This window comes from Misgurnus anguillicaudatus, chromosome 19, assembly GCF_027580225.2.
Source record: "Misgurnus anguillicaudatus chromosome 19, ASM2758022v2, whole genome shotgun sequence".
NCBI classification, from domain to species: Eukaryota; Metazoa; Chordata; class Actinopteri; order Cypriniformes; family Cobitidae; genus Misgurnus; species Misgurnus anguillicaudatus.
The window spans coordinates 32,689,859-32,711,589 of record NC_073355.2 but is presented as its reverse complement, the minus strand read 5'-3'; the positions used below and the strand labels follow the sequence as shown (position 1 = coordinate 32,711,589).

Below are 21,731 nucleotides of genomic sequence, written 5' to 3'. Positions count from 1 at the left end.
CCAGATTAACATCAGAAATGCAGAAACAGCGTGTGTTACGTGAGCTTTAATTCTTAAAGAAGGAGATTCAGAACACAAGATCCCTTCTCCCACGCCATTGGATTCTGTCGTTGGGCCAGTGGGTCCTTACAGCTTTTATAGGCAAATACTAACGCGCTCTTTAAATAACTTGCATCGCGCTGCATTGCGCCGGGTGTATGATAGAGCCCATTAAATACACAAAATAACAACTAGCAAAATAAAAAATAAAAAAAACCTTTTTTAGTGTTTTTAAAAGACCACATTTTATGTTATTTATCTCTGTCTAAATATAAACATTTAAAGTAAAAAGTTTTTTAGTAATAAATGACAACACTCTTAACCTGTTCTGATACAATAACAAACAGCATTTTGTAAAACAACAGGCTGTGATGAAAGGTCAGCTTGTTAAAGGACTCGTAAACGTCTCTCATCCAAGTCTCTCAATTAATATCACCAAGGTTACCACAGACACACAAAGCAGATGAAACCAGTTAGTCAGAAACACTTGATTCGTATTTGTTTCACTTTAACACAACTCTTTTAAAACTTTCTCCTTTTACTCAAAGCACAAATGAAGCTACCGAGGCACACGCAGAACGGGTGTTGTTTTCTGCTAGTTAGTGTGAAGTGTTTACAGCTAATTATAAAACAGAACGGTACAGAACTGTGGGTTTACATTTCTGGGTTGTAAACAACTACAAAAAACACAGACAATAAAGACTTGACATAATAAGTGAGGTGACAGGTTTCTGATTACTTTCTTCTGGTAGAAAGTTTTGTTTTTATAAAATTTAAAGGCATAGTTAATTTTAAATATGAACAAAATAAAATATATTGTTATCATTTACTCAAACCTGGTTGGCTTTCCTCAGTACAACATAAAAGGAAATTTCAAGTTCCTAAAGTGATACTTAAACACTGGGCACAGTGGCGGAGTGGCCATCGGGAGAGTCGGGACATTTCCCGGTGGGCCGGTAGTGTTTTGAGGCTGCAAGGGTCGGTCTGATAATAGTTATACATTGCGAGTTATAGCAACCCCGTCTGGCGGCTTGATGTGCGGCCGCTTCCCGCTGGTCAAACTGTGCAGCCTCTTTGCTCAACATAAAAGTGCTCAACCTGTTCGGCAGGTCCAACCATGTTTAGGATCATTGAACGGCCCCTCCCCAAATGGCATAGCCTGTCGGCCTTTGATGTAAAAAGCCGCGCCGCCAAATGCCTGTTTATTGGAGTACATATGCGGTCGGATTGATCCATCAAGCAGATAGACTATTTGATAGAAAGTGTGAATTAAGGATGTTTAAAATCTCTAGCTTGGTGGTCCGTACATGAATGGATCAAATCAGCACATTTGCAAATGTTTGTCTCCATATGGCTATATCATAAATAAAAATAAGAAGGGTAACTTTGCAGCATCACATTATATATTTCCTACTATGTGATTTTCATATTATAAACGAGAGTATTCAACTGCAATATGGCAATAAATATCCTCACAACATTATTATTTCTCAAAACTTTGCGAAAATTATTTTTAAGGATTAACTGTATTCTTACAGTTATTCAAAGATACACACATTATTCCGCATATGATTTGAATATTAGACGAGAGTATATAACGCAAATGAACGTCTCATATGGCAATAAATATCCACAACGTAATATAACAGCATAATGAAATGAACAAGGAAGACAAGGAAGTAGGATTGGCATGTAAATTGTATTATTATTACCGAAAAAACAGCAAAGCAACTGAAATAAACTCTGAGGTAAATGCGCCAAACACGTTAAAATAAATGATCAATAACAGTGGAAAAAACATTATTATCTCTCAAAATTTTATATGACAAAAAATGATATTTAAAGGAAAAATTCTTACAGTTTTTCAAAGATGTAAAGAAAGTATTCCATATTACTCCCGTTTATAAGCGCACGTTCATCTCTGGCCTCGCTCTGTTATGTAATAGCTGATTGACAGGTGCGCATCTCCGTCTTTCAAACAGGTATCATTTTTTATATTTACTCATTTAGGAAAATTATCCACGATTTGATGATTTTATTATTATTATGAAAATGTTTTTTTTTTTCAGATTGATTACGATTTGTATTACCGTAGTTTTATTACAAATACAAGACCTTTTTTTACCACGGAGGGCAGATGCTATACAAAATTTCCCGGTAGATTTTTTGGTCCCACCCGGACAGGGCTTATCCTAGTCCCAGACTAAAATGTATGTTTGAGCTGCCTTCATTTCAAAACACCTTGTACTGACATATCTTAATATATATCAATGCCATTGTTTTGTCTCAAGATGAACACCAATGTTGTTTTTTGTAAGGTTTGTTTGTAAAAACTACTTAAAATTAAAAACTATATAACTAAGGCCTAGTCTTGGATTAATCCAAAATCCTGTCCAGGAAACCGCCCATAAAATTATGTGCTACACTGAAAACCAAAAATATTTGGCATCAAATGTCATACGGTATTTAGTATTAGAAAACTATTATTAAATAAAATTTTTTACACAAAACTATATGGCATTAGAAGAGCATTATTCACGATTTGATAACCAATCACTTTTATTTGTGGAAATGTGTTTATTACTTTTTTTATTACTGCTCTTATATGTTCAAGAGAAAGTAAGTCATAACATTTGAAATAACATGATTATTTTTTGTTTTTGGGTGAAGTATCCCTTCAATTATGTTTTTCTTTTTCGAATGCAGATGACATTTCCGAAACCAGCTATACCTCATCTTTGCCATAATTTTCAAAATCAATATCTCCTAAACTTCTGAGCCCTCTGCACGCTGTGTGTAGATAGATAAGAGTGGTTTGTATGTTGTTTAGGATGCCTATAGGGTACCTCTGAGAAGCAGTAACATTCGACATCATCTGTTCTGCATCGATACCAAGCATGACAGATGGGATAAAGGTATTACTCTGCATTTCACATAGTGCCCCAAAGGGACACTGCAACCCCCAGACAATTACTACCCCGGTCTGTTTGGCTCTTATACACAGAACCTTCCTCAAAAACTTTCATTACTCAGCACAAAAAATTTACAAATAGCTCTCCGAGCGCATGTTTTTATGTAACAATATTACCCAGCATTGATTTTAGCGCTGTGTGAGGTTGCATTTGTTGTGTTGGCACCGGGAGGCTTTGTTGCCACAGCTGTGCATTAAAGCTAGCGGTTAAATTCCTCAACACTTGTGTAATTATATCATCACTTGGTTGGGGCGGATCGGCTTTGGTTTTACAGGCATTCAGTATAGATTAATAACACGTTATATAGACAACCATAAAAAATATGATATTTGGCTTGCTTCTGAAAATCTTAGCTGAATCATTTAGTTTTATTACCGTATTAGTGATGTAAGTCAAATAAAAGATATCTGACAAGAACGGCAAATGATAGCAGGTTAAAGACCTGACTACTGAGATGCCTAATGCAGTGGTTCTTAAACCTTTTCAGGGTGTGGCCCCCTTTGTGTATGGTGCATTTCTTCGCGGACCCCCAAAGAAAATTTATGAAAAAAAAACAGTTCTAAAACTTCACATTTTAATTAAACAAAACATTAAATTATACAAAGTAGTGCTGCCTTATTTTTTTTAGGTTTAATTTCACAGAATCACAGAATTCATGAAAATTAATGTATTTTATAAATTGTCATAAAACTCATGGCCCCCCTGGGGGCCCCGGACCCCAGTTTGAGAACCACTGGCCTGATGAACATGCTGTACTCGGCATATAAACTTCAGAAGTGAAAACCTGATTCATGAATCTGTCTATAGATTAATGTGTGCCTGTGTTTAAGAAAAAGAATTAACTTCACTGTACGGGAGGGATTCGTTTTTTTTTTTTTTTTTGAAGTTTTGAGGATTAATCTCTTACCATGTGTAAGAGATTGCTCTTGGACCTGTTAAAGTCTTTTCAACGTATTATTATTGACTATAGATGGTTTCAGCAGTAACAACATAAACAAGCGGCTTTCGTGGTCATCACGTAACTTCCGGTAAACTCTGTGAAGAATAATAACAACAAAGTCCTTTTAAAGTACTTTATTAATATAACAAGCAAAATAAACAACACGTAGATTACCAAGGAAACAAAAACATTTGTTATTCTCGACGAGGTATTTGTTTAAGAGTTCAGTTTCAGCAACTAGTCAGACAAACAAACAAGACATTAAACAAACAGAAAACAGAAGTAAAGTTTGGACCAGACGCACGTGCGCCCGATGAGACGGCCTATACTTTGTTAAATCAACTCAATTTTATAAGTTCGAGCAACTCATCACAAGTCAAAATTTATAAATTGTAAGTTAAAATGACTTTTAGATTTTTTTAAAGTGTGTCTGTTATGAATGTGTGAATATCAGGTTTTCAAAGTCTTCTTTACATCTCAAACTTTGCTGTGTCTTCAATCAAAAGTCAAATATTTTTCCCCACCAGCATTTTTTTTTAAAGTTGCCATTCAGCGCCAGCAATGTTTATGATTTTAACAAAAGATTAATGCCTTTCAGAAAATGTTCTTCTATAAATATACAAACATACAATATATCAAATGAAAGAACATACCATCTACTTTCAAACAAACAAACAAACATGATTTGTTCTCTTTTTATAGACCGTTTCATCGTCGATTTCATTAAAAAAAATAGTTGCTGCCAAAATCATTATTGTATCAGGTCAGTATTTAAAAGTAAATTCTTAATTTCACGCAAAATCCAATATCCGCCATGTTATTCTGTCATGTTTTCTCCCTTTTTCCCAAAACGCAATAAATGCCACTCCTCTTTTTCTGCAGAATGCAATAAATCTGCTCAACAAATCACAGCACACCATTTCACGCACTGTAAACAACAATGGCGGCACGTAATACACACAGAATCCTAGATTTCCATATCTTGTACTTCGTAATCAACAAACAAACACAAACAAAATAATACTGATGGCATTGATAAACCTGTGGTGGTTTTCTCTGACGGATAAGAAACGTAAGCAATCAAAATCTAATAATTTACGTGATAGGCACTCGGGAGACGGAAAAATGCTGGTTGTTGCTTGTTCTCCTGACAGCATGAAGCTTCTGTCATGCTAACACTTTGACCAGAAACGACATCCCAAGTATTTGTATAAGTTAAGTAAGAGCACCACCTAGTGGATAATAGCGGAAATATAGATTGCCGTAAAAACTCGCCAGAGAAGTGTCATTGGTAGGGAAGCGTTTTCTCTTAATGGACGAGATAACTCGTCAATGGCGGGGGAAAGAGTTAAAAGAAACTAATTTTTCTCTCTACATTTTTTCAAGAATAAAGTATAAGATCTATGCTAGGGACATCAATAAAACATTATTAAAAATGTAAGGGTGTATTTCAACAATCGTTTAATTTTTTTATACTTTATTTCTTTTAAAGAAATGAGGGCACAGTTATCCTCTGAGAGTTTCACACCAATTTACACTCACTAAGTTGCAACCAAGCTGCGAACATAAATAGATCCGCTGTGTATTTCAACACTCCTGCATCTTGTTCTGCTTCTACTGCGACCAAAATAAACCTCAGTAAAGTCTTGAGATTTTCAAAGCACAGTGAAAACAGAAAACTGAATCCAGTCATCACATTTCCTTACGTTGCCTCTTCTGAGAAATAATATGAATATCAAACATGAGTGTGCTGAAAACACTTTCCTGTCCAATGTAAAAATATGGGAAAACCCAGCAATAATGCTACCACTGTTGGGAAAATTTGTGAGTTTAGCCTGAAATCATTGCTGAGACCATTAACTGGACTTGTGGATCTGATGTACGACTACCCTTCCCAAGCTACAGTGATGCTTAACATCATACAGAGCAACTTAGATCAGACTTACCTGTAAGATTTGTGGAAAGAAGGAGGAGAGCGTCGCAGGTCAGGTCTGCAGTCGCACTGGAGATGAGCGCAATCCAGATGGTCAACACCTGTAACAGAGTTGTGAAAAGAGAAAAAGTTTGAAGGGGAAATGAAAAAAACAAAAGCGTGTGCTTGCATCCATCTGGACATACAGTGATGAGACAGCATGTGATGGAAAAGTAAAGGAGGTCAACATCTGTCTCCGGCTTTTTAACACAGGTGCGGTGAGGCACACATTGCTTACCGGATCAGACACCACATGGACTTTTATCCTGGTGGGAGTCAGAGCTGTTGATATGATAGCATATTAATATACATAGAATACCATATTAAAATGGCAAAACATAACTTTTTGGCAAAAAGTAAATAAAATTAGATATTTAGTAAATATGTGTTCAAAACGGTCTTCTTACAATAGCCTGATTCGCAACGGTACGCTCAAAAAAAAGTGTAAGCTTAAAATAATTATGTGTCAGGTACAATTTCGCTGGAAATGTACATTAACTCCATTTGACTTCAACCCACATAAAGAAAGTAACTCTGCAAGTAACTATGTTTCAAACACAGATGGTAATGGGGGCAAAAGTTATGTATTGCATCTTTAAAATTACAATAGAATTAAAATACAATTTCATACAAATGCTATTATAAAAAGGCATTTTAATGCTAATTAAAAAAATTCCATTAATAGATATAGACTGTTTCATCGGACGCACATGCGGTGACGCGATTACGGATCTGGTCAGAACTTTCTGTTTTTTTAATGGTCTGACTAGTTGCTAAACCTTGTCGAAAATAACAAATGTTTTGGATTCTTAGGTAATCTACGTGTTGTTTATTTTGCTTGTTATATCAATAAACAGTGTTGGGAGTAACGCATTACAAAATATAATATATTACAGTAATATATTAGTTTTTGCTGTAACGCAGTAATATAACGCATTACTAATAAAATTTTGGTAATATTTTACTCGTTACAGTCTTAGTAACGAGCGCGTTACAACAATGCATTTCAAAATTAGACTGTGTTATTTTAATTGTTTTATTTTTGACCAATGCGCGCGACCAGCATCCACACATGAAAAAGCTGCGTGTAATAGTTATGGCTGCGTCCCAAACCGCATACTTCTATACTATATAGTGGGCGAAAAGCACTACTTCTCGTACTCTTTGCCTACTATATAGTATGGAAGTAGGCGGTGTGGGACGCAGCGTATGTCTGTTTCCACGTGCTGTATGCAACATGTTCATTTTTACTTGAACTTTGTATTTGAAATGCGATTTGGACGCGGTGCGCGTCAAATATAGACATGTGGAAGTCCGCGTCCGTAAGCATTGACTAAAGTGGTCGCAATCAGGTCCGGTAGCGCCGCACACGCATAATTTTGCGAATAAGAGCACTAAGTAAAAGCAACAGAACGTTTCTATCGGTCTCCTGTGCTGCTTGAACCTCAGAAGTAAAGAGACTTTTACAAATGTTGCCAGTAAAATGATCCATATCACACCAGCAATGACAAGGTAAGCTTTGCTATGATTACAGTGCTAGGCTATTCCTATGCTATCTACAGTTTTATTACAAACAGCAACCTAAACTACAACATAACATTAGGGAAGACTTAAACATGGTTATCTAAATATAATTTAGTACATTTAAACATCACTGTTTAAAGTTTTACCAGCCTTTGTATGGGAGCCTATATTCATTGTTTGGCAAAAAGCAGTGTTCCTCTGTTTGTCTGTGTTTTATTAAGCAATTATATGTTAGCCTACATATTATCCTTATATTGTACTGAAATGAGCTGTATTCCTTGAGGCCTGATCCTCCAATAGCACTTTTTGATAAGTTGTGTCAATCCAGTGCATGCCAGGTTTGTGCTGTGAATCTGAATTAAATGTGATCACTTAAGAATAGAAATGAAAAGAGGTTGCGTGTCTTGCCATGTTATTAGGCTATAGGTTGCATTATAGTGGGCTCTATTGTGTTTGGTATGTGTACCATAATTTACCAGACTTTTACCAGATCATTTGTCTATGTTTTTGATTCTGACAGTGATTGTTACTGTATTTTGCCATAAATCTTCACTTTGCCTATTCAAAGCTCGAGGGCCAACACATAACTTCTAGATTTATAAGCAGCAACAAACTACATTTTAACATTTTATAATGCCTAGTCATACTTCTGTTCTTTTGATGAAAGTAACTCAAAAGTAATGCAAAAGTAGTGTAACTCATTACAGTTCAGAGACAGTAATATTGTAATGTAACTAATTACTTTCAAATGACAGTAATTTGTAATATATAATGTATTACACTTTGGAAGTAACTTGCCCAACACTGTCAATAAACTACTTTAAAAGGACTTTGTTGTTATTTATTCTTAGCGGAGTTTACCAGAAGTTACGTGTTGACCACGAAGCCGCTTGTTTATGTACACATTTAATTTATAATACATTTTTTTATAAAACATTATATATGTTTTTAATCAGACTCTTAATGGATTCTGCCAACTTTTAAGCTTTTCATATATTAAGAAGAAAAAACTTGTTTGTCAAACTTTAGCATAATTCCATTAAAGGTAGGGTAACAGATTTGATCCTGAAACATTTTTAGTTATGCTGGTTAAAAGTCTCCTCACATCCTGATAGCAATCACTGTGTTAAGTTGTTTAAATGTATTTGTAGAAATTTATGTCATCTGTGAAAGGCTTCAACCAATCTTAGATTTCGGTCCGAACGCACGTTTCCTTTTTTGTCCCTCATACGTAAGCGTAATTTGAATGCACACCGCGCAGCCAGTCCACGCAGACACCATACGTCATCGGCGCGTTCACGTGCGCTCAACTCCTGTCTGTAAACAGCGAGAACAGCAAACTTTTCTGCTGAATTGACAACCTACACAGAAGGCACAAAACTAAAGGCATCTTTTATAACAACAACAGCAAAAACTGGCTGGATCAGCAAGAGCAAAAACCCAAATGAACATCGGTAACTTTACTGCTTTACCACGAGATGCAAACAGCTACAGGAGGCAAAGGGTCTGAAAGGGTCGTTGCACTATTTATTTTGGTATGGTAGGTACGCGATATGTTTGTATTGAGATGGATTCAGATATTCTACTTTGATGAAACATTGTGTTGCTTATGAAATTTGTGTTCGTTTACCGATTGGCGTAACGATAAAGTTACGTCTACACAACCGAACGTGTGCTTAAACTAATTCTGATGTAAACCAGTTGTTTATGTTGGTTATTTTGGAAGTGTTATTCATTTTGTACTGCACTGGTGAATGAGACATGAGATGTGACCGTCTGATCTGTACGTGTTCATGTGTTTTGAAAGAGGCGTGACTTTGGATGGCAATTTGACTTGAGGGTGGGATCGTGATTTCATTGCTAGGCGGCTACCGTTAGCATTTTTCAAAATGTGTTACCCTACCTTTAAGCAAAATATTAAAGATAAATTGAAATCAGTTTTGAAAAGTACAAGCAGTAAATCCATGACACCAAATCCAGGACCTAAAGAATGTGATGTCCATATAATAAAGTATTAAACAATCACATTCACAAAACCAAAGGAAAATCACTATACCCTTGTGCCCCAACATGATGACGGCTAAATGATTCACTCTAACAGGACTAAATGCCATTTATATTTTTCAAGCTGAATCCATTAGAGATGTTTTATTTAACAACAGCTTTAAGACTAATGGCTCTATTAAGAGCTAGAGAGAAAGAGAGGAAAAGAGATGGAAAGGCAACGTGCTTGACTTTCTATTAGTGTGAGTCTGCTGGCTTTACCTAGATACAATGGATGCAGGGAGAGTAAATAATTTACAGTATAAAAGCTTTCTAACTGAGGTGCGGTGAATAAATGCAAAGAAATGATGAATAGTAGGGCTTAAATTTACCCTCACATTTATAATTGTTTTATCCAACGCCAATTTGTATTAATTTGTACGACCACATTCGTATATTTTTTATGATTTGAAATTGCCCGGTAATGCTGGGGTTAAGGGTGTGGTTTCGTTATTGTGTTTTTATGATAATCATATGTTTTTGTGCGATTCACTTCGTAAAAATGTATACGCATTAGCCAACTCGTAAAATACGTACAAATACTCGTAATAGACCCCTTAATCACTGTGACGTCACCGCTTTAGGCAAAAAATAAGTAGCAACTCTTAGCCGGCGCGCTAAAAGTTTGAGTTTTTGACTTTAAAATGTCATCTTGTTGTGTTTTTGGCTGCCAGATTAGTAGGAACAGCACTTTTGGTTCAAACCTAAAGTTTTACCGGATCCCGGCAGACATTTCTTCACAGAAATCAAGAAGACAATTGTGGTTGAATGCAATATGGGGTACAGACTAGACGGAGATGATCATAAATAATGCTCGTGTTTGCAGTGCATTGTTTAGCTTAAATGTTAAACAAACATACAGCCATAGATGTGTGTGCCATCATTTGAATGGTCTCTTAAAATAATCTACATTGCTAATCATAGTTAGCCCAGCGATAGGTTACATTAGACAGTAAGCCTAGACAAAATTACCCAAACCACCTGTAAGTAATTCATATGTTGTCTAGGAAATATCCAAAACCTGGTTAAAATCCCAAGAGTTAATTTACAAAAATAGCTGTCACGGTCCCGCTGAATCAGTGACTGTATATATTCGTATATATACTGCATCCATGTCTAATAAATCCCTCCTAAAACATGCTATCGCTTGTCAACATTAGTGATGTTAGGTTCTTGAACGAATCGTTCTTTTGAGCCGGTTCTCAGGAAGTAACCGGTCGAGTCGGTTCACAAATCGAACTGAATCGAACTTTAGTTTTGGGCATAGGTTCCGGGTTGATGACGCAGGACGCACAGTCGAAATAGCACGTCGGACTCAAAAAGAACCGAACGAAGTGTGTCGATGATTGCCGAGGCGAGGATTGCCGACGATTCTGACGGATGAGTTGCTGACACTGCATGTGTGAATCACTGAGGATTTTAACGAGCCTGATGCGCAAAGTTTCTTGTTTTATTAGTTTCTTGATATGCTTGTTTTATTAAAAAGCTTTAGTTTTGGTACGATTAATTGTGCATGCAAATCATATTGTAGTTGTTTAACTCTTTCCCCGCTATTGACGAGATATCTCGTCAATCAAGAGAAAATGCTTCCCCGCCAATGACGAGATTTTCCGTCTTTCCGCAATACCGCTATTATCCACCAGGCGCCCTTCCGCAACTTTTTAAACCCGGAAGTATTGCCCTCTGGCAAGCTGCTGCATGTCCGTGTCTGTTTTAAAGATCGCTCTGAATGGGATCTCTATGAAAAGTCACAAAAATGGAATTATCTCTGCTTTTTGCTCAAAATGTGGTGTTTTTGCAGAAACCTACCCATATTCAAAAGCTGATTACAAAAGAACTACTCAAGGTAGGATGAAACGTTTTTTTTTTTTTTTTTTTTTTGAAAGCAGAGGGTCTGTTCTTTCATTTGGTATATCGTGTGTTTACATATCTGAAGAAGAACATTTTCTGGAAGGCATTAAACTTTTGTGAAAATCATGAAAAACGCTGGCGCTGGCTGGCAACTTTTTTAAAAAATGCTGGCGGTGAAAGAGTTAAAGGAAGACCAATGAGTTTAAAAGACTAGATTATTCTTTATACTTACACAACCGCAATTGTGCATCAGTGTCTTTTAGGAATCTTATTCAAGTTGTAGGCTACTCAAAACTGGTCAGTTGTATCTGGCATTTGAAACGGTGACCACAAACATTATTTACCAACTTGAGAATGAGAGCAATAAATCAGCTATGCCTTTACAAAAAAAAAAACTTTTTATTTGAATGTTTTAATGTGTTGACACAAACGACTTTATTCGAATGTTTCATTGATACAAGTAGATGTAAAAAAAATTTGTAGTTATGTCATTTCTTGATGACGTCAGGAACCGGTGAATCGGCTTTTTGAACCGGTTCAATGAGCCGAACTGTCCGAAAAGAGCCGGTTCGCAGAAATGAATCGGACTTGGCATCACTAGTCAACATTGCCTCTGCGGCTCTTTTTGCCTCCAGCTAAGCCCCGCCCACACAAATACGTCACAATGTTTACCAACTGTAAAAGGGTCTATATCAGGACGATTTTATGATGAAAATAACGCAATCTGAATTGGAATCATTATTTTTGACAGATGAAATGCTCCTATATAGAGCATTGTGTTAGCACTAAAGGTCATTGGTTCACAACACAAAAACGAAAGAATGTATACTCTATTTTAAATGAAGAGACACTTTGGATAAAAGCATCCACCAAATTCATGAGCCTAAGAAGATTTGTTGAATTATTTTATTCCAATTTAAAAACCCAGCTAAAGTCATTTTTTTATATATTCTACATACACTATACTACATAATGCAAAGAACATTCTGTGAAAATATAACCTTGATATCTTTAATATTGACTGAGTAAGGTCATGTCAAAGGCTGAAATCAGTGTGAAATCAATAATTAAACTTTGATGCTCCAAATTTCATATTAGATTCTGAGACTTTAGATTAAATTCTCACAAATACAAAAACAAATTTATAAAAATGTAATTCTTTAAAAAACAGAACGGACACTAAAGCATAAAGGCTATGACTGAATGCACCACATTTAAACAATTCTCCCTAAAAGACTGTTGGAGAGCTTGACTCGCAAACTTTGATCATGCCGGGTTTTCGCATGACCTCTAAAAGCTTCCAGCTTTACCGAGGACCAAGCCATCACTCCAGATCACCTCCACACCCCATGACGAAACCATGAAAATGTACACTATCCACAAAGACGCGTTATGTCAACAGAAAGCAGAACCGTCACGCTGAGGGACAACTTGTATTTACGTGCTGAAAACACTGCTTGAGGTAAAAAAAATGACAGAAAATTTCCAGCGGTCCGGGGTGAACAGCCGAAGGCACTCTGCCTTGCACTCTCTGATGATTTCTGACCTCTGTCAGATCAGGACAGGTTTACAGAGTTCTGCACTGACAGCTGGAAAGACATCTACAACACACACACGAACTAGCAGGAGAAAGAAATAGGAAATGGGAGGGGGGAATAAAGCCCTTGGTAAGTTTATGAGCTGGCAGACTCGTCTCGCTGTTTGGGTGCTGGCTCATATAACAGTAATCTTCCTGAAGCCCTAAACTCTCTTTTCCGAAAGTTCTTCCAGAAATATTTCAAACACTCGTTATGTTTTTTCCCTCTCTCCCAATTCCCAGTTCGATATCCATGGGCGGTTGTGCTTGCAGAGGTTTCTGTCACATGGAACAGTTTCACTTCGTCGCCCTCAGCCGCTGTAACACCAGCATATAAGCCTTACAGACACAGAGACACACAGTGCTTGACAGCATTACACTTGAGGGTTTTAACATGTACACACACACTTTACAGACACAGAGTCGCTTGCTGAAATAAACGGCTCATCGCTATATATTTTGGATGTATGGTTGCCATTAAAATGCTGAGGAATCATCAAAAACAAATTGTATTTGTTGTAACAATTGACATTGCAGCACATTTGGCATTGAAGGCTTTAAACCAGCAAGCTTCAACAGTTGTGTTGCTGGTGACATACATGACACTTCAAAAGCTAGACCAGCACCAATCCAACGTTAACCATATAAACCAGCACGAAAATGCGCAGTGATCTGAGCTTGTTTTTTTTGCATGCAGAGCAAGTGTGCATATTCAAGTTTAAACTCCAGAGGACATCACATATCCTTGATCTCCTTGACAAGTACGAACAGCACATAGCACACTCATTCATTTTTCTTCTTTATCAAAACATAACAGACTCCACGGTGAAGCTATTAAGAGCCTCTCTGGTGCTTCTCCTAAGAGACTATAAAGGCACCAGGCCAAGAAATAAACTATTGTGTTTAATACATCTTCCCTACAAGCACATGTGTGACAACTAAATCCCGTCTCGCATTTCACAAGCATAGACCCTTCTCTAACCTTCTGTCCACTACATCGCATCGCCAGGTTCCTTTACCTCTCCTGAGAAATTGTCTGAGATCAACCTCGGAGGAACGCTCGAACCTCGCGAATAAAACAGCGGACGAGGGAAGACTGCAAAACTGATCGAGCCGAACAAATCCTGGAGTTTAAACAGAGCAAGGATGAATGCAATGGGGCACAAAGGAAAATGTGTCTTGTGGGATAACAGCTCTGTAACAATTTGCAATAATAAGCAGGTACCCGAGGGAAGATTTAACATGTTGAAGAAATTAGATTTAGATTTGTGTTTGGTATTCAATAGCAATTATGTGAGGAAACACAAAACCCGTTCTTTTACCCACTGGGTCTGTCTTTTTATGCATGAAATGTCATTATGGTCTCAAGGATTATTTGGATAAAAAATACATGTCTTCAATCTAAACAGTTGAATGGTTGGTTAACCAGGAATGATATGTGACAGAATAAGGTCTGACACAATAAATAAACCATTTATGGGATCACGATAAATTGATGATGATGTTTTAATTCATTTACTGGCTAACTGAACAGCTACCTATTTACATCACCTGTAAAACATTGTGTTCGCAACTTGATCTTACAAAGATCTGTTATAGTCATGTAATATTTTGCTCATTTATTAGTGTCATTGTTACGGATCTCCGCATTTTTCCGTGTCCATACCACAGACTTTCTTTTCCGTGTCAGTTTCACATATTGGTAACTCAATTGTTTTCCCTATTTTTAAACCATTTTCGTGTGGGTCTGGGTTAGGATGTCACTTTAACTATTGGTTCATAAAAAAAATCTGGAAATTTAAACAATTGTCGCTTGACGTTAAATGATTAGTCCAAAGGATTAGTCCATTCACTCATTTTTCACCACCATGTCATCCAAAATGTTGATGTCTTTCTTTGTTCAGTCGTGAAGAAATTATGTTTTTTGAGGAAAACATTCCAGGACTTTTCTTATTTTCATGGACCCCAACACTCAACAGTTTCAATGCAGTTCAAAATTGCAGTTTTAACGCAACTTCAAAGGACTCTAAACGATCGGGTCCCATCTAACGAAACAATTGTCATTTTTGGCAAGAAAAATAAAAAATATCCACTTTTAAACCACAAGTTCTCTTCTTCATCCGGCTGTGTGACGAGCCAGCGCGGCCTCACGTAATTGCGTAATGACGTGGAAAGGTCACGTGTTACATATGTGACATGATCCAGCAAAATCAGTCACAGAGACCCAAATTTCAAAATTGAGATTTTGGTATCAATGGAAAGAGGAGATCATAAGCTTTCAAAGTCATACCTTGAATGGTTTTAAAGATAGACATTTGAATTAAGGTTGTCTGTCCTCTTTTTCCAACTGAAAACCTGAGTAGATTGTAGAAAACATTACGTCTATGGAATGTCCCCACAAAACATGGAAACCAGAATGTGTGTTTGTGTGTGTGTGTGTGTGTGTGTGTGCGGGCGTGCGCGTGTGAGAGAAATTGAGAGAGGCAGAGAGACGAGCAAAAAGAAAACAAATAATGCTTGCCTATGCAATCATATCTTTGTGTAGGCTAGTTGACAATAACAGTGTAAACAATTCAAAAAGAAGTTAAATAGGAGAGGAGAAGAGTGCTACGAGTATGACAGGAAGATGGCTGGACCAATCGCGTGCCCCGGGGTTTCCCATTGACAAATGAGCGTTTATGAAGATTTCTGATTGGCTCTAAAACAACGTATAAAACCATATTTGGAGAGATAGTGACGTTTCAAGGGATACCCGGGAAATGCTCTGAGGTGACGAGAGGATTTAAGAAAATTTTCATTTCCAGCGAATTTAGTAAAACTGTTTCAACTTTAATAGTCATTTAAACACCTTTACTCAATTATTTGGACTACGAAACTTTGGGAGATTATTTTTTAATGTCTGTTCTTTGAAATTAGCTAAAAAAAAATTTTTGATAATTTCATTGTTTTTCCACATTATCGGCTCATATCTTAAAACGGAACGTTGCGACTTCCGACTCATTTAGCCAGAGCGGGTCACATATATGAAACGCACATTTGCGGACCATTTTAAACAATAAACTGACACAAAGTCATTAATTAATATCATTCAACGTCGACACGGTCCTCTTTCTCCACACTTGTAAACACTGGGGCGTAGTTTCTATACGTCATCCGTGACCTCTTAATGTGATGATGTATTACATGATGGTCGTGCTGGCACGTCACAGGTAGGGAGGAATACAAGAAGTTGTGGTTTAAAAGTGCACATTTTTATTTTTCTTGCCAAAATGACAATCAGTTTACTAGATAAGACCCTTATGCCTTGTTTGAGATCATTTAGAGTCCTTTGAAACTGTAATTTTAAACTGCATTAAAACTGTTAAGTGTTGGAATCCATTAAAATGAGAAAAATCCTGGAATGTTTTCCTCAAAAAACATAATTTCTTCTCGACTGAACAAATAAAGACATCAACATTTTGGATGACATGGTGGTGAGTAAATTATCTGGATTTTTTTTTTTTTAAGAAAATGGACTAATCCTTTAATGTTAGAGTTGGGTTTGGATGTCATTTTATGTTACAGAAAGTCGTTCTAACCCCAAACCCACAAGAAAATGATTTAAAAATAATAAAAACAATTGAGTAACCACTATGTAAAACTGACACGGAAAAGAAAGTCTGTGGTACAGACATGGAAAAATGCGGAGATCCATGACAATGACACAGATAAATGAGCAAAATATTCTGTGACTATAACACGAGTCAGGTTGTGTGTTCGATACATCACATTAGATCAGTGTTTCTCAAACTTTTTCAGCCCAAGGACCACTTTATCTTCCAATTTTTTTCTGATGACCACCTAACAGAATCCCCAACCCAGTCTCATGTAAAAATGTACCCTGACTACGTTGGTCCAATTTGCAAAACGTAGAGGAGTTACAATAATGGCCCTAGAATTGTATGACTGTTACATTTTTTTTCGCCTATTCTTTTAATGGCCCTTGAATTGTATGACTCTTACGTTTTTTTTCTTCGTCCAAGTCACGTGACTTTCAAGCTACCGGCCGTGAGAACAAAAAACATGGCGGACATTCTCTCATTTTTAATGGAAAAATCCCCAGACAGCAATTTAGCTCTTACCGACGTTGGGGCGCATGTACTTGCCCGACATAAAGTGCCTCGGTGAGATGTCTTATGGAGATCGGTAGCTAATAGGCAAGACATCGGGAAGATGGTGGCATTAGAATGATCGCCGACCGTGAGCCAACGTAAACCCGCCCTAATTATTATGACCTATATGCGGCGCGATCCGCTTCGCTCTCCCATTGAACACAGCTGATTTTCGGCTGCATGGCTGTAAACGTCAAGGCATGCTTATAAAGCAGCTGTTCCAGTGTTAAAGGGAGCGAGGCGTCAGGATCCCACCGTTATATAATTGATTTGTTTAGGCCAGGGGTCTCCATGGTGCAAGCACATTCTATTAGTCTCAATTGTAATATTTATTTATTACATACATATGTTTTATATTAACTTGGCTTGGTTTACGTATGTTAACATATTAAACAATACTAAAACATATCAAAAAGTAAAATAAAATAAAAGCAGTAAGTAAAACAAAAAAGTTTTGAGTAGAATAAATAAAAAAGTAGCCCTCCAGATTGTTTTATACATATTGTTGTAGCCCTTGCTCACAATGTTGGAGACCCCTGCAGGCTAACTCATTTCATATTGTGTATCAACAACAATCAACCCTCAATAACAGTTTATGTTGTGTTAATCATAAAATTTCTTCCCTAACAATTTGACAAGAGCTAGTGGAGAAGTAGGCAACTAGCCCACTTGCATGCAAGACTCCGTCCGTGGCTGCGCACTCTGCAGCCGCTTCCTTTTGAGTTGCCAGGTTTTATGACAAAAAAGTTTAAATTGAAAGTAAGTGATTATTATGTGTAGGGTGTATTTCATACACAATATGACAACCTGGTAAATGTCAGTCTAAAAGAAAAAAATGGATCAGTGAGTTTCCAGGAGAAATAACAAAACAGAAGGGCATCTGGAAATTTTTTTTACTTTGTTTTTGCAAAGGCAGTTTCATTTATTTTAACACTCCACAAATTACACTTTGGGGTGGTTTCCCGGACAGGGATTATCTTAAACCGGGACTAGGCCTTAGTTTAATTCTGAAATATAACTAGTTTTAATAACATGTCTTAATAAAAACATTACTTGTGTGCATTTTGAAGCATCACAAAAGACACTGATGTATTTTATGATATGTCAGTGCAAGTTGTTTTCAGTTTGGACAGCTCTTACATTTATTTTAGTCTAGAACTAGTCTAATCCCTGTCCTTAAAACCGTCCCATAGCAAACTGCAACAAAAATAAGAAATTCCCTCCAGAATAAGTCATACTCCAGAATCAGTCCAATCAATTATTTCACTTAAGATGCTTGCTTGTCCCGCCTTTGCCGCCCCCATTCCTGTCAATGCTCAGACAGCCGCAGCCAGTTTCTCACAGTCATCTTTATATCAGCCTCAGTGGAACTTTGTAGGCAGGATTTCTTAACACAGCACCTAAAAAAATGTAATAATGTAATAAGCAACAGAAAAAAATAAGACAGCACAAAAGTCTATATATCTTCGTGGATGGTTTCTAAAAAGACAATTCAGAAAAGTCAGAGCATTTTGCAAAAAATAAAATCATGTTGTTTCAACACATTGTAGGACTTACTCAGGAGTACCTGATGAATAGGCTGTGATTTAAGGAGAGCACATCCCTTCATCACTGGGTGTGTCTTGCTGCCAATCATCTTGTGGCACTAGGAAATACAGAAAAAGTCCCGTTACACAAAGAACAGCATCACCCAGGTCCAACTAACAGAGCTAAATAAGTGACCCCACAGCAGTGGTTCTCAAACTTTTTCTGTCATTTTTGTCATTCCCCATTTTATGTAGGACTGTGCTGTGTGTGCGCTGTGTATTGTGTGTGTGTGCCTGTCTCAGTGTGTTCTTGATCTGCATGCTAAACAGCTTATGTTCAGGAGAGCCCAGCCCTTCATATTCATCTTCCTGCTGCCAATTAACGGTTGTCACTATGAAATGATAAAATTAGATTGTGAAACTGCTAAACAGTATGTAGGCTTTTTGCTCTCAAACTTTTCAAGTGCGCTTACAGCCACAAGTTTAAAGACCCAATAGACCCTTTTACTGTTTGTACACCATGGTGACGTGGCAACATATGCACGAGCAGTTTGGCAACGGAAGTATGGCAAGAATCAGCAGTGAAGTAACACAGACAGAGAAGTTATTTTAAAAAGTTGACTTATCAACTTTTTCAACACATCTACCAGATCCGTGTACTATAGTGGAGTGGATAGAAGACGTTAGCAGATGGCCAAATATAAAGTGGCCAGATACATATGAAGAGTTTGGTTCCAAAACCCAATAAATCCATTTTGACAAATTTTGTTAAAAACGTGTTTTCTATACCAAGAAAGTGACAAGATGAAAACCACTATTTTCTGTTACAAACTTTCACATAGCATCTTTAGGTTATAAAAACATAAAAAAATTTCAAATCCATAACTTGATTTTCAAAGATTTATTATAAAAACAGATTATTTTTTCCACAAAATGCAATAAATTCATGACAAGTTTTTATTCAAAATGCTATAAATCTATTGAATCAATAGCCTTTATAAATAAGCATTCATCTTTGCCATGTTATATTCATTTAGTTGACTAGTTGTACACACTAATTAAAAATATAAACATTAATGGCATTAATCAAAACACTTACTTTGTGATATTAAGAACACTGTCATTGATGCGGTTATACTTGACGTCGTCGCTTAACGTGTTTCACAGCGATCAGCTGTAAAATGTTTTGGTCCTGCTCGATTTTCGTTGACTTTGAGTAAAATTATGGAAAGTTTTTCATAAGATCCTCTGGGGTCAATGTGTTTGCATGACAGAAACTTGATGTTGTCGGCCCGGGCAAACAAGCACCCGTCTCCCGAGTGTCTCTTGCGTAAATTATTAGATGCTGATGGCTTACGTTTCTTTCCCGTCACAGAAAACCATCACAGGTTTATCAATGCTATTAAAGTATTATTTTGTTTTTGTTTGTTTGTTGATCACGAAGTACAAAGTAGATGAGGAAAACTAGTATTCCGTGTACTCAACGCGCCGCCATTGTTTGTTTACATTGCAATGGTGCGCTGCAAACTGTGGAGCAGATTTATGGCATTCTGTAGAAAAGGAGGAGTGGCGTTTATTGCATTTTGGGAAAAAAGGGAGAAAAGATGACAGAATAAAACGGCGTATATTGGATTTTGCTTAAAATTAAGAATTTACTTTTTAATATTGACCTGATATAATACTGATTCTGGCAGCAACTCATTTTTTTCAAAAATGGCGTTTATTTGGGACCAAACTCTTTATATATACGTATATTAGTATATTATATTAGTACAACCAAACGCAACAACCAGACATTTTGATGCTGGGAAACCGTTTTAATAAACTTTCTGAGTTGCTAACACGTTAGAACAACTGGCGAACAACAACACTTCCGTTGCCGAAATGCGCGCACAAACTATTTGATCACGTGGGCTGTAAAAGGGTCTATGCATCACATATTTAACGGAAACTTACATTCAGTACGAAGAAGGTCCTCATTCACTGATGTAATCACTTAAATGGAAAAAACACAAATGGCCCAGATCCAGCTTGATTTTAAAATCTGGCCCTAATTCATTTGCTATTGAATTATTCTGAAATGTATTCTTTTACTACCTCAGTATGATGTTCTGAGTAAAAAGTGCAGATTCATACATTACATGTAAAATATCTTACTATCGTTAGTCCTCTGACGGAGCACTGGAAGAGGGTGACGTGGAGGCTGCTGCAAAGCACACAGGCCTTCGTTATTATTCGGTGTCACTAAAAAATACAGAAAAACGAAATTATTGGAGTGAACAGTAAGTCAAGTTTATCACAATTAGATAAACTAATGTCAGTGGGCTGAGTAATTGCCACACATTTCTACACACACACACACGTGTCAGTGTTTTCATTGTCTGCGTTTTAAATGGCTTACAGTCAGGAAAGCCTTCAGTTCTCTGCGCCTCTTTCTGAATATTAACCGCAGTCTCTTGGAAAGACAGAAAACCTTGGTTTACTGATCACACTACTAATATAAACTCAAAAATCATATCTATGGAACATCAAACTATGGTATGTGCTGTGGACCTGTGGAGTACATTGTGTCTGCTTGAATTTAGGGACCTGATGCATTTTACTATATAGGGTACACTTACCTTCACTCTACAATGATGTGGGATGGGCTGGAGGAGTTAAACAAGGGTGGGAGGGTTAGCCAGCTTTCTTCTTACTGACACTTCAAGAAGATTAAAAAAGGTTACAACAGAAAGATGATCAAAAAGGCACATCAACCATAAGATTTGCACATTAGATATCTACATCTGATATTCGCTGTATGAGAAGTGCAGCATTATACACATAAAATGTCTTACTAGGCTTGCTCCTTTGATGGAAACTTGGGTGGGCTAGAGAAGGCTGCTTCCTTTTTGTCACTGTCATGGCCATTTAAAAACAAGGATTAAAATTCGAAAAATGTTTAAACACAAATATTACAAATTCTTATCAGGCATAATTAAAGTATGAGCATGTAATTAAAGGGAGAGTTCACCCAAAAATGAAAATAATGTAATTAATGACTCACGAGTTTGGAAGACATGAGGGTAAGACCTCCGTTCATCTTCGAAACACAGTTTAAGATATTTTAGATTTAGTCTGAGAGCTTTCTGACCCTC

General features: G+C 36.9%; 1 protein-coding gene and 1 long non-coding RNA gene across 4 annotated transcripts in view; both read right to left on the bottom strand.

Moving 5' to 3' along the window:
• The window catches only part of crhr1 (corticotropin releasing hormone receptor 1), a 173,463-nt gene that overhangs the window by 95,246 nt on the left and 56,486 nt on the right, over positions 1 to 21,731 (bottom strand). Inside the window, exon 2 of the mRNA XM_055194465.2 lies at positions 5,898 to 5,985. Coding sequence (XP_055050440.1) covers positions 5,898 to 5,985 — 88 coding nt within the window. The remainder of the gene's footprint in view (positions 1 to 5,897; positions 5,986 to 21,731) is intronic.
• On the bottom strand, positions 17,944 to 21,647 carry LOC129433804 (uncharacterized). 3 transcript variants are annotated; one of them, XR_012359287.1, is made up of 6 exons: positions 21,432 to 21,647; positions 21,216 to 21,295; positions 20,996 to 21,049; positions 20,752 to 20,838; positions 18,626 to 18,713; positions 17,944 to 18,468 (listed from the first exon to the last, which is right to left on the bottom strand). It is a non-coding gene; the product is annotated as an uncharacterized lncRNA (long non-coding RNA). The 3 variants fall into 3 exon arrangements; XR_012359288.1 differs by having other exon boundaries at positions 21,216 to 21,242; positions 21,432 to 21,646; XR_012359286.1 differs by having other exon boundaries at positions 21,216 to 21,643.